The sequence below is a fragment of the Apteryx mantelli genome, chromosome 13 (genome assembly GCF_036417845.1).
Source record: "Apteryx mantelli isolate bAptMan1 chromosome 13, bAptMan1.hap1, whole genome shotgun sequence".
Classification (NCBI taxonomy): domain Eukaryota; kingdom Metazoa; phylum Chordata; class Aves; order Apterygiformes; family Apterygidae; genus Apteryx; species Apteryx mantelli.
The window spans coordinates 11,645,624-11,659,743 of NC_089990.1; the positions used below are offsets into that span (position 1 = coordinate 11,645,624).

Here is a 14,120-nt window from a genome sequence, read left to right on the forward strand (position 1 = left end):
TTCACTGAAAAAGATCTTAGAAAGGGAGAGTGATTATTGATTAATTTAGGATTTCCTCCATACATGTGTCTGAATAGTATCTTATTCATTGATAATTACAAAATTAGGAAAAAAATGATCAAAATTTTTTTGGAGAGGGGTGAGAAGAGGGCGTGCTGGATTATGGCTGACTTCCTCCTCTCACCAAGCCTACATCAGGGTGAGTTACACAGGACTTGTGTGTTGAAGTTTCCCAGCTGAGAGAGAGAGATGGTGGTGGACACCGACTGGGGAGAACCCCAACTGCCGATTGCACGGTTGCACATAAAAATACTTTGTGCGGAGAAACAGATACTTCATCCCTTCAGCTTTCCATGGTACCATAATAGCATGCCTCTCAATATCCTGCCTTCAGACAAAGCTTGAAGTTTGAGTTTTCACTCAGGAAAAGGGTGTATGTGCAGAATTACGTCTCCACATCCAGTTTTTAACTCCATTCTTCCCTATGCTCATTACTTCTATCTATAAGGTATCATTCAAATTGCTCTCTGATTTTCCTCTGTTTCATACCCTTTCTATATTTTCCCATTTCTCCTCACCCTTATCTTTGTGTTGTTTTTATTATAACATATTTTCTTAGGCTTAAAATCTAGAAATCATACTAGTTACCGTGGCCTTGCTGTAGAAATGGATAGACCACATTCAGGAAAAACACATTTGGAATAGTAAGTCACAGATTTTCAGTGACATGAGACAATAACGAGGTCATGGGGTAAGGTCTCATACCTTACTGACATCGTCTCATCACATAATATGCACCTGCAAATATTCACTTCACATACTATATATCAGTGGTTATGGTTCATTGCAGGAAGAGCTACTGAATTTATCAAACTGATAAATGTGGCTGCATGCTACAAGATAAATGAATGCTACAGTTTTTCTTCCTTATTTTATTTTAAAATAAGCAAACTTCATGACACAGTATCTGTAGTGGTAAAGAAGTATAGGAAGTGTAATTTTCTTCTAATGCTGTTTTTGAGACTTTATTAAACTATGCAAATGGTAGTATATTTAAAGGGTTTTTTTTAGTGGGTTGCTTATATTTAGTGTTTTTCCTAAGCCTCTCATGTCTAGTTTACTGATAAAGCTTTTAATAAAATTGTATTTATAATGCCTCATTTTAAAAATAACTATAAAACTTAATTTTAAATATACAGTGCACTTGCTATTAAAAGCAGGTGTTTTGTAATGCAAACTGAAGGACAGGACAAAGGTAGGGGAATTTTGTGTCATCCCTGCAGTCATAACATTTGCAAGCCATACAGCTCTCAAAGGCAGGTCCTGTGTGTTTGCATTAAGATACTCATCTACAGTTTGTGTTATTCAAAACTGACCTTTTCTATGCTTAAGTCTTCATTTTCACTTTTAACTGTAGACTTCATTAAGTGTTAGATGTGCCTTTCTATTTTGTAAATTATACTCTACTAGCTAAGGACTCTTGTGCGCTCTCTCTCACTTGAGATTTTGTGCCGCCTCTTACCCCTAAGAAAACTTCTAATTCAGTGCAAAGGATCTATGGGAAAGACACATTTGTGTTGCCAGTTTATCGGTATTAACTTTGACCTGTCCCTCTTGCCCATCTTTTGACATTGTCTGTGTATTCTTTGTATAATTTGTGTTTTAGAGCTTTAAAAATGGATATGCAATATCAATGCTTTCCAACCAGTAATAGAATAAATGAGGTTATACTGGTTACTGGAAACAGTGACATGTTGTTATAGGAGAACATGAGAAAAGCACAGCTTAGAGCCTGAAGGATAAGCAGTAGTGACACTCTCCCTCTGCTCTGCCTGGTATTTATTCATACAAAAGAATACACATGGCTGTTGCACAAGTGAAGCAGGGGGGAAATGTCAGTATATTTATTTTTAATGTTTTGATATTTACTGTGAAAACGTGTTCCAGGTCGGTGTTCAAACAGGTTTCCTATAGCACTAGGAAGAGAGAGAGATTAAATTAATATCTGCGTCACGTGCACACTTACTTTATTATGCAGATGTGCTGTCAGGCTTGGTGAGTAGCCCAGGTGCCATTGTTTCTGATTATGGATTTGCTGACAAATAACCTGCGTGTCCATCCTCTGATGTGAATTCTCTAACCAGTGCCCCCGTGGCTGGTTTAGGGTTTGTCTCGCATTTGATTGTCTCTTTGGTTGTTGTTGTTTTTTTTTTCCCCACAAAAACTAACTCAAGATGCAAAAAGTTCTGAAATAGAGTTTGTGTTCTGACCCACCAAGCTAGTAAGAAATTTATGCATTGATCCAGAAACTCACAACTTAATGAAGGTGATTTTAAGCTGGTAAACTGGTGTTTTTCATAGGTTAAATGTTATGGCCCCAAAAGAAACCTCTTAAAAGGTACCGTACTTTCAGCCTTCTGCAGGCAGACAGCCCAGGTTGCTGGGGAGCGGAGTACGAGAGCCTGTTTCATGGAAAGGGGATCCCAACATGACAGTACTGGTAATTATTTTTGTCTTGGAGAAAGAAAAGAGATGAACTTACCTAACAAGATTTAAATATGGGAAGGAAGGTAATTTTTGGTTTATGTGGACCGGATGCAGTGAGGAGACTAAGACAGGATCTTTTGTGATCTGAGAGTATAGAAATGAGCGAGATACTTCTGTGCTTTCTATTCTTTGAAAAGATGTACAATAAAAATCACAGAGTTGTTAAAATAATCTAGATTTTTCTTAGCAGAGAAAGTAAAATTTATTTGAATGTGGCATGCCATGTATAAACATAATTTTAATTGCTTTTTAAATTTAAAAATGTTTTTTCTTTTTGTAAATATGCTCATGAGATTTCCCCTTTGAAGGTGTTCAATGCAATTGACAGTATAATTTTTTAAAAAATAGCATATTGCTGAATTCTGAAAATACAATATTCTATCAGGAATATTCATGATATAGTCATGACATTTTCAGAGAATTTTCATCTGTTTGTCCTGAATTTTCTTTTACTGACATAACAATGACATATCAAAGGCTAAAGCAGATAATGTCCAAATAGCGTGCTTTACAGCATAGAGTATATCTTACATACATTCCATTCCTAAAATACACTTTCAGTATCTGAAATTTTTAAAAATGAAATTAAAGCAAAACATGTCAAAACCCTCATAAAAATTGGCACACAAAAAGAAATATCATGCATGTGGAATATTATGTGTGGTTTTTCTAGTGATTCTTTTCCTGTTTATTCTTCGTTCTTAGCATTCTCATAATTTCAAATAAAACATAAACATGCGTATAGTATTGGTATATACTGTTACACAGTGCACATGTTCTTTGCTTACCATATTTTCTACTGTACATGAGAGAAAGCTGGTAATCTTCAGCTGAGGTCAAAGATTGTCATATCAATATGATATAAAATTTTAATTATGTAAGTTATACTCAAGGAATGTAATTATATGAATATTTTAAAATTTTAATGTGCAGTGATTATTCTAAGAATAACCAAACTGGTTTAACATGTACTGACAGATGGTTAGTGGGCAAAGATGAATCCATGAATAACCTGACACTCTGATCAGCATTAAAATATCACATTTCAATGCACTGTGAAAATGACTGCAAATAATATTAGCATTGTGTTTTGACAAAGGAGATTTCTTTCTGTTGGCGCTTACTTAGTGAAACAAAGACACCTTAGTCCTACTATTTTTTAACTTGCAGAATTCAGTTGAGTATATTGCTAAAAATGGATATTCTGTCATAGCACTAGCAATGTTGGAGGTTGAACAGCAACCAAATTCTATGCTTCTCAGATTTAATTTATTACACAATTATTTGAAAGTCAATTTCTGAATATGGAAGTGAAGTTACTTCTGCAGCAAATATTCTGTTGTCAATGATATTTATTGACCAATATTTCCTTCTGTGCAGTTCTCTGTTGAAGGTGTTTCTCTCTTACCCATTTTCATTTACTACAAATATAAAACCTCTTTTTACAAACATTAGCATTGCTGTTGACATATAAAAGAAAAAAGGATATGAAATCTTATACACATTTATCACTTTCCTGTAGCATTTTATAAATAACAGAAGAACTTTTGTAACAAACTTGAACCATTCAAACATATTATTGAATTGCTATGTATTAAGCATAATAAAATAATAATTCACTTATGCAAAATTCTCTGATTTTTGCAATGCAGGAAGACTCCAGTTTTGTGCTCTAAAAGCATAAAGGCTCAGAGATAAGTATTCTCTATAATGGCAAGCTGCTAAGATGTATATGGTTCGTACTGCCTTCTGGAAATGTTTTTTATCCTCCAACTCAGTCTTCATGGAACTGTACTCAAGCTTTAGTTTCGCGATACATATAGTCATCATGGCAACTTCACAACGACAACACATGCACCAGCCCTTCCAATATTGACAGGAACTTCCTAGAAAAAAGAGAGGAAACATTTTTAGTAGGCTCTTATGGACAGGACTAGAAGAAACTACTTGCAGACTAAAAGGGAAGCAATTTGTTTATCCAAACTAATGTACTGCTAGAAAGTAAAAAGTACAATTAGATTTAACCAGAACTCTGAAAATAGGATTTTTGCTTTTTGGAAAAAAGACTTTTGCAGCTATTGAGAATTACAAGAATGTAGGCTAGCGCTGTTGCTTTTAGCTGCTGTAAAAGAATTTCATATCTTGTATTTCAAAAACAGGGACTGTGCAGCTACAAAAGGATCTTGAGTTTTCCCTTGATCTCAGTGGTGATGGTCCTAACTCCACACAAACTTAAAGTGCACCCAGTAGAGGGCATTGCTGACAAAGGTATGCCAGTTCGAACAACGGGCTTGCCAAATTCAAGCAGAAGTTTTAAAAAGTGTATTTTGACTTCTTGTGGCTCATATTACTAAATACGCAAACATCATTTCATGCCAAAATAGAGGGAAAAAACGGTTTTTAATTCTTTTTTTTAATTGAAACTAATTCAAAAACCTATTTAAGTTATTGTACAGTATTACAGCTGATTGGCCACACCAGCTGCATGTTTTATGCCTTTATTGCTCAGTTTTCCTTTAAGTTTAACGTTGTTTCTGAAGAGCCTGGATGTCTGGCTTGGCAATGAATAGGTGACACACTGACATTTGGGAGCCCCAGGCTCTGTGTTTAGCTAGCTCAGCCCATCTCTCCTGTCATTGCACAAAGCCTCTAGCCCCTCATTCGCACATCAGAGCTAGATGCATAAGTCTGAAAATGTGACTCCTCCATTACAAAATAATTTGTTTAACCTGATTTACTTACCCATGCATTGTCTCCATCCTTTAGTCTGAAAATCTTCTAACAGTTATTAAGTAAGATGGGTGATTTTATACATTTATACATACCTTATTTTTATACATTGGAAACTATGCTATTACCACATTCCAATGTTATATTTTTCAGAAAAGCAGTACTAATTTTGCAACATAATCATTATTGCTCTGTCCACTATAGATTTCTTATATGTAATTACCTCTGTCCATTCATTATTTTGAGCATCATAGGACTCCACAGTATCCAGGTACGTATGGCCATCATAGCCTCCAACAGCATATAATCTGTCCCCCAGAGGGCAAATTCCAACAGCATCACGAGGTACGCTTAAGGGTGCCACTGTTGTCCAAGCATCTGTTTTAGGATCGTATCTAGGATGTTTTATGATCAAAATTAGAAAAATTTGTTGGAAAATAGAAACACATAATATTTCAAATTTAAGTAACTTATATTTCTTCTTTCCTCCTGTATTGTAGTTCAGCTTACACCATGAACCAGTACAGAGAATTATGAGTAACATGATTCAATATTTTATTTAGCCACTAGAGGGATTTTCAAGCACATTTAAAATGTCCACATTTTCACTTTATGATTACAGTCTCTCGGTTCTATTAGATTATACAATCAGTATGTTTTGAACATAAATGGAGACTGAGGGAATGATAGTGTGACAGCAGTCGATCAGCAAAGTTAAAGTAAATTTCAGTTTACTCCTTTTTCTTCATAAAGATTTTTATTTTATTTTCTCATCAGAACTAAGATTTTAAGTAAATTTCACTGCAAAATAAGCTAAAATATCTCATATGGTTGATAAAAGTTCTAAGACAAAATGTGTGGCAATATTTTATATCAGTGTTCATTTTACTCCAACAATATGTATTCAGCCAGTCTCCAATATAAATTCAAATGAATTCCACTGCAGTCCTAGCTTTACACCATCTAACTGCAAGCAAAACTTAACCATTGTGTTATTCACAAGTGGGATCTGAATGCTCGCCCAGTCCTCCTTTTTCGTCCCCCAAACCACATAAGAGTAGTCCTTGCACCAGTAGGCCATTAAACAGCTGATGAGTCAGTACGCCTCCTTTTCCGCAGGGCTGGAGTATTCTCCCATCCCCCTACATTGTAGCACGTGCCAACACAGAAACAAAGCAGCTTTCGGTACACAATACCTGTATTTTTAAAAAGAAATGTCTAGTATTTGCATTTTCTTAAGAGACTATGCTCGTCAGTGGAGAATACAAAAATGGGATTAAATAAGGATCAGATAAACTGTATCTTCATTTTAAAAGGTAGTTTCTTCTGGAAATGGATATAAAGCCAAGAGGTTTCTTATTTTCCCCATTGTTCAAAGTTGATGCAGGAGAATAAGTGTTGAGTTTTGCAGATTTGATTTTGGATTTGGATTTAAATGATGCACAGGCTTCTGCTAGGGCTACATTGCACTATTGAAAAATAACAAAGTAGGCAAGATAAAAAATTCTGGAAGAAACATATTGACAAATGAAATGAGCATTTTGTGATTTCGCTTTGGTTTCTCCCAGCTCTTCATGCTAGGGACTGGAGAACAAGAAGGAAAACAAGCTGATACTTCAGAACATTTATTTTTCAAGTTGAATTACTGTTTAGAAAATACTCAAGTATATTTTTTAATTCAGACTTAAATCTTTGGGGTCTTATTGAATAAGAAAATTAAACTTATTGAAGTAGCAGGAAAAAAATGTGTTCTGCAGCTACACATTTTAAAATTGTCAGATCCTGTAACAGTCCTGTAAAGGTCTGAAAGATGTCCATTAACCTACCAACTAAAGTGTTTCTGGCAACATGAAAAGTACATTCAGTGTACTTTTCTAGAAATGAAGTATGTTCCGAACTTATAGTTTTCACTTTTGGAGTACTCAATTTTGACGTTGCAATAAATTATTTTATATTTCCTGGAATGTGAAAAAAAACAAAAAACACTTACCTTTCTACACAGTCGGAAAGTCGAGAGCAGTGGTTGGAAGCAGGTGCATCATGACCTCCCACAGCATATAAAAAGCCATTGTACGTTGCAACGCCAACGCCTCCCCTTCTCTTCGACATTGAAGCACATATGCTCCACTTGTTTGTGTGCGGGTCGAAACATTCCATGGATTTTAAGCAGGAGCTCCCATCCCGTCCACCAACAGCATACAGTCTGGAATAATTACCCACAGGAAGACAAACGAAATTTCAGTCTTTAGCCTCTCATTTTAATAAGAATTTTATTTGGTTAACTTTATTCAAAGCACTAACATTCTCATTATGCCTAGTGTTTGCTATCTAAAGCTGTGCTCTGGAACTTTCTTTGCACAATAGGTTTTGCATACTATACAAGGAAGTTATTTTCTTCATTTTGCAGTGCAAATTTTCAAGCAGTCACGTAAGAAAAGATTAAAAATGCTTATCAGTTTCTTTAAATGTGAGCTGTGGATGGAATTTAATTGAAAAGCACTAAAGTTTAAAACATAGGGGTGGTTTTCCCTGTGACTTACTTATTGAGTACTTGACATCTTAGTATGGCATTGTTAAGCAATTTTCCTATGCTATTAACATGTAAAAGAACCATAAGGAACTTCATAATATATCAAAACCACAATTAATATACTTTTGACATTATTTGCTCAGTGTTTGTATTTGAGAAAATCTGCAGGACAAAAGTTACTGCACAGATATGTCATGTCATGTCATATCATGTCATCTTTTCTGAAGTTCAACCTAAGGACACTTACATACATACACAGTTCTTTCTCAGCTGGGTGGTATGTTTGTAGGGGTTCAAACCAGCTGGTGTTGGAAAAATATGTTAGAAAAAATGGTGAAAATCCACATTAAGAACCATGGAGTTTTTTGTGGCTTTTTGTCAATGAATTTTACAAAGTGTGAATTTCTTTTGTATTTCAAACTATCTTGATGCTGCTAGAGTATGTACACAGGATGTAATAGCAGAACTGTTTTAGATGTTGAGTGCGTCAATTTTTCACGTGCCTTTCAGACCCTCACTGTTACTTACTGCTATGGAATTGAATTTACTTAGTGCAACTAATAAGATACTTTGGACAAGATGAGTTGTTCCCTGAGTAAGATGCCCAAAACAAAGCAGGATTGTGCTTGAGAGGTGCCTGGTTTTCTCCTGTGACTGGAAGAGTTTTCAGATCCCTCTGATACATAATTTAACATGAAAATTCTTGGCCAGTGAGAGAGTAATACAAGATTTCTAGCCCTGTCTTTTAATGTTTGTGAGTTGGAGATAGACTTGAACTCTGTGCAGTTTGTTGCTCAGCCCATACAAAGCTTGATGATTTGTTTTGTTTTCTTTTCTCATCTTGCTCTTAGCTACAGTCTACTTGTTTACACAGCTTTCACAGAGAGAGGAAATAACTGAATATGTGAACAGATTGGTTGGGGTTTTTTGTTTTCCACAATGTATCTAGAAACATAGCAGAGTCGTCTAAAAAAAAAAAATCTTTTTCCGTTCTCCAAGGAAAAGAACAAATATACCCATATTGACAGATGTTTTCATTAGGCATTTCATTGGTCAAAAAGTGTTGTTTCTAACAAAACTCAAAGTATTTTCTGGTGGGACTGAATAACTAACAATTCTGGTTTCAGTAGTGCTACTATAAAAAATATAGTGCAACTTAGGGAAAGGGGAAAAGTAGGAGTATTCACCTAGGTTAACCCACAGCAGTAATGCTGAATGAAGGACATTTGATCTCAGCTTCCCCCGTTATGCCAGAGATTACATCACAAAACTAACAGACATGATTTCAGTCAGCTTGGAGACAGCCTGTATCAGGAGCGACTGAGAACAGAGTCAGGATCAGGCTGGATTTCCTCTTTGACAAAGTGGTTTCCTGCATGTCACTGTGGAAGGTACCAACAGGAGTTTCTGGTGAAGGTTATGCTGAGAACATTTCCTCTGAGATATGACAGGGACTTGAACAGATAGTTCTCCTTCCCTCAAACTTCAGACTTACTGATTAAAATCACGTGATGTTTGAATGCAATATCCTGATTCCTCCTGTATGCGAGGAATTTTTACATCTGCAAATATCTTTGTTGACATCTTTGTTACTGCTCCATTATCTTCCTCTTTCATAACCCGCTGGAATTTAAGAAGCAAACAGGGAAGCCTGTGATAAGGTTTCAGGCCAGATGCAGTGCTCTGCGTACAACCGTCTGTATCCCTCCCAGCCCCTACAAACTGTCATTACCAAGAGGCTTCCATGGAGTTAACTAAGAAGGTAGTTTGACTCAGGCCATGTCTCCAACATAACCTGGGTCATTTTACCAGGCTCTTGTATTTTCAGGACCAGACTGTCTTGCTGAACAAGGGGAACATTAAGCATTAATTTGTGAATTGCTCTTCCTCATGCTGAAATACAGCAATTACCAAATAAGAACATAAAATAAGGTATAGCCCACCTCATTTTACAGGTAAAATACAGGTTGTGCACTAGTTTCATACATGCGTCTGTTCCCATACAAAGATGTTGGGTGGCTTTAGGGTCTTAGGAGGATGCTTAAGTAAATTTTAAAAATCTTGTCTGGAAAAGAATTTACAGTGTACAATGAAGACATGACCTCAGTTTATTCAAGGGATAGATGAGGCATAGAATAAAAATGGGTAGGTTAATACTTAGAGAAGGCTGTTTATTCCATGCCTGATTATTAAACTTGCCTTCCTTTGATTGAACATACCATATATCTTCTGACTTTTAAAAATTATTCTTGACTATGAACTTGTCAAGGTTGTAGATGCATGCAGAGGGTGTAAAATGACAGAAGAATGACTTTGTTTCTGTAAAAGTTCTTTCAAATTGTGCTTCCTTAGGCATATTGATTTAAAAATGTAAAGTAAACTTAGAACACTGTTTAAAAAGAAGTTGATCTAAATGCCCGTGAGTTATATTCCATGTAAAATTCTGGTATGTGTATTAGAATATTTCCAAATTGCCATAACTTTGGAGACCTGAAATATGTTTAAAATATGACTGCAAATTTGCGAACAATTTACTGCACAACAGAGTAAAAGCTTTTCTTTCTTATTTTTGCACATTACAACTTCTATTTGTTTTTTTGAGGTGGTAAGTTACTATATGATTGAAAAGAATATTTTAACAAGTATATTGTTATCTAAGCAAAAGTAAGCAAGCAAGGAAGCAAATGAAAAACAAACAAGAGAGTTTTTCCTGTTCACATACTTGCTATTTAATGCTGCAACTCCTACAGTGCTTCTTGGAGTTGACATGCTAGCAACATAATTCCATTGACGTGCTTGGGGATCCCATCTTTCTACCGTATTGAGATAACTCCATCCATCATGGCCACCAACAGCATACATGGGTCCTTCAAGCATTGCTACTCCTTAAAAGATAGAATTAAGGACAAATTACAGTATCTAATAATTTCAGTGACTGATAATGGATTAACTTCATACTTTAATTCCCTGTACACAGATAAGCAATTTCAGTATCTAAAAGCTGCCTTGTTACTGAGCAGAATAAACATACATACACAAAATACTTTGTATATAGTATTTTTCTGAATAAGCATTATCTTTTGCCAAAAGATCAGAGGAAAGCTGCTTTATTTGTGATGTTCTCTTTTGGGGTTTTTATCTCCTCCACTTCTGTTGACTCTGTTCTGAATCAATGTTGAGCCCATACACGTGAAGCAGTGCTATTCTTTTAAAGAAAAGCAAAGTTTGAGCCAAGCAATGAAAATATTTGTCCAAAGTAACTCTCTAAATCCTGTGCTCTGATCTAGCTGAAACTCTGTAGTCACTCCAGCATGAAGCTTAAGCTGAGTGGGTTGCTGTCCTTATTTGTAAAAGTACCGTAACATTTTAATGCCTGTAAGTGGAGCACACTTTAGGATAAGAGCTGACTTGTATCTATTCTTGCGCCTCCTATTTTGTGAGCTGCTGCTGCCCCTGTTGTTGTTTGCTAGCTTTGCCAGTAAGGCAAAATGTTTGAATCTGACTGCTTAAAAGTTAGTTTTCTAAATCTATCCTTTCAGGTGATTTTTTCAGGCTAAACGGCCAGATTTTTTCAAAAGTTCTAACTCCTCCCAAACTCATGCTGAACCTAATAGGAGCTGTAGGTATAAGGCAGCTTTGCAAATCAGGCTGATACACAGTTAGAAGCCTAACTTTGGGCACTCAAATTGCGACCTGCTTCTTGGGTAGAATTTCGTCTCTGCAGCTGGTAATCCTACAAGCTTGGATAAGAATTAATTAATTATTTTAAATTTTTTTTATTCTTTTCCTTTACTACCTCTATTTGTTTTTATGAATTTGACAGACTAGCAGGTAAAAACCCTACACTATTCTTTTAAATAAGACCAAGTGGTGCAAAAGGTAATAGGCCGCAAACCAAGTGAATAACTCTCCATCAGTCTTTTTATATTATTCATTAAAATAAAAATATTCTATGTCCTTTGAACTTAAGAATGATTTCATTTAATACCTTTTTCTATAAGCATAAGAGAAGCCAGCCTTTTTCATAACAACTATACTATATAAATGATTCAGAAATCATCTTAATCCCACTTATATGGTCTCCCAAATTTAAACTTTTCCTTATTTTTTATAGTTCCAAAAAGAAACTCTTGATTTCATATTCATATTTTTCATCCGCTGTGAATAATATTGATTATAGGGCAGTATAGATCCATAGATAATAAGCTGTGGCAGAGCTCTGTAAAATTTCTTGTAATGACAACATTAAAATTAGTGAAGGTGTACTTATTCCCTTATAGCAATCTTTTCTTCAGTGTCAGTTATTCTATGGTCTGTTTTTCAGAGCTGTTAGGTATCCATAAGTCATCTTTTTCAAAAACGGAAGATCAGGCTGTTACTCTCTTGCAAACTTATCTCTTGACCAGCAAATTTGATTTAGAGTTGATTGTTTTCTCTGCTGCTTATATTTTGCAATTTTTTAATGGCAAAATTAGCTCTGGAAGGCTAACGCTAGTTAAGTGAACGTTAATAAATATCATTCTCTCTTGGAAAATATTTCTACAGATATTGTTGCATGTTATTAAATGCTTTAAGAACGTAATGTCAGCAGTGTTTGTGTCAATCAAAATTAATCTGTACACGATACAAGGTATTTTCAAAGAAAAACACCTCTTACCTAGGCCATGTCTGTGCGTTGACATAGGTGGCATTATAGTCCAAACTTTGGTGATAGGGTTGAAACATTCAACAATATTAGAAGTTTTCAGACCATCTCTGCCTCCCACAATATAGAGTTTGTTGTCAATTACTGCAACTCCAAACTGTAATCGTCTACCATTCATGGTGCCAATTTGTACCCAGCTATTAGTCCTAAGGTCGTATTTTTCAATTGTAGTGGTGCCTGTTAAAATATAATTATTATCCAAACTTAAGCAATATGAGATAGCTGTGAACGGATCAGTGCCCAGCAGTAAGTAGTTGGTCCACCCCAAAACATTATTAAACTGATCAGCTTTGAAATTCTGTATCTGGACTTTTTTTGCTGCTCCTTGAGAACTTCAGTTACAAAGTGTGAACCTAGTGAGAAAGCTTCATTCATTTCATGCATATATGATTGCCAAACACATGAGAATAAACTGAGGGCAAGAAGATGCAGAATTAGATGTCAACAAATTTTTTTAACACTGAAAATTTTGGAGATAAGTTAAATCTGTTATTTTTTTTCATTCTTTATGAATACAGTTCATCACAGCAATATATTCCTTAACCGTGCTTGTGCTTAAACCATTAGCACTGTTAAAAACTAAAAATGTATGAATGTATGTGTCTGTCTTAAGGCTTAAGTTGCATCCTCATGAACAGTTTTGATGCCTTTCTTTCTATGATGGAGGCAGGGAGAAGGCTGAGTTGTGTGCATGTATACACTTGCTTCCCATAGGCAGCTTCCCTGAGGTTTATCTTTGCAGAGCCCTTGCAATAGCTATTTCTCTGCTGCAATATATAAGCTGTGTTTTCAATTTTTTCATGTCGCTGAACTTTTAGTAATGTTTTTACTGCAGCTATCCATATGGCTCATGCCATAACTCCCTGCCATTCAAAACTAGCACTTTTCCATGCACTGGCTCCTTCCTGTCAGTCACTCAGCAGCAGCAATTGCTCCTGTGAGAGCTGATTTAGCACCACTGGGAGCTGGCTGACTAACAACCAGGTAGGCAGGACAAAATTGCCACTGACACATACAGAGCACCCTGTAGCGCGGCTTCAGTTTTTCTGAAGGCATCCAGATGAGAAAAACAGAACTTATTTCCTGCCTGTTCCTTAACTGGAATTTGAGAATAGAGAAGTAGCATTTTGAGTACTCCAAAGGCAGTTAAGTGAGTAAAGAATTGTTCACAACAGCAAAACGACCATGAAATGAAACAGAAAAGAAAGGTAGCATTTGCTTTGGAGATGTTTTCCTAAGCAGAGTCTGAAATAGGTCAACTGCTATACTTAATAAATTTAGTGAAATAAGAACTTAATGATTTCTTCTTTTCTGTTTTCTGTATCTGATCTACATGCCTTTCTAAATGCATTGACTGTGAAATAAACTACCTGATCCACCAACAATAAAAGGAAGAAATTCTACTTTTTCCCCTCTCCTATCTTTTTTTATTCCGAGCAACTGGATTTCTTTTCTTTTTTTTTTTTTTTTCCCATGTGGTTAGTCTGCTATTCTTTGCTTTGATTCCTTCTCATTTATTTTATGCTAATGTATGAGTTTCCCAAAATTCTCAGCTTCAAAAGAAGTATCTCATGTACTAACTGAAAAACAGGAAAAATACATTAAGGC

The 14,120-nt window shown here is 35.6% G+C and overlaps 1 protein-coding gene across 1 annotated transcript in view; it reads right to left on the reverse strand.

Annotated features, from left to right (window-relative positions):
- Positions 1-2,740: 2,740 nt before the first annotated feature.
- The window catches only part of KLHL4 (kelch like family member 4), a 52,948-nt gene continuing 41,568 nt past the window's right edge, over positions 2,741-14,120 (reverse strand). Inside the window, exons 7-11 of the mRNA XM_013946354.2 lie at positions 12,465-12,689; positions 10,530-10,692; positions 7,268-7,480; positions 5,501-5,672; positions 2,741-4,433 (exon numbers count right to left, since the gene is read on the reverse strand). Coding sequence (XP_013801808.1) covers positions 4,374-4,433; positions 5,501-5,672; positions 7,268-7,480; positions 10,530-10,692; positions 12,465-12,689 — 833 coding nt within the window. The 3' untranslated portion in view covers positions 2,741-4,373. The remainder of the gene's footprint in view (positions 4,434-5,500; positions 5,673-7,267; positions 7,481-10,529; positions 10,693-12,464; positions 12,690-14,120) is intronic.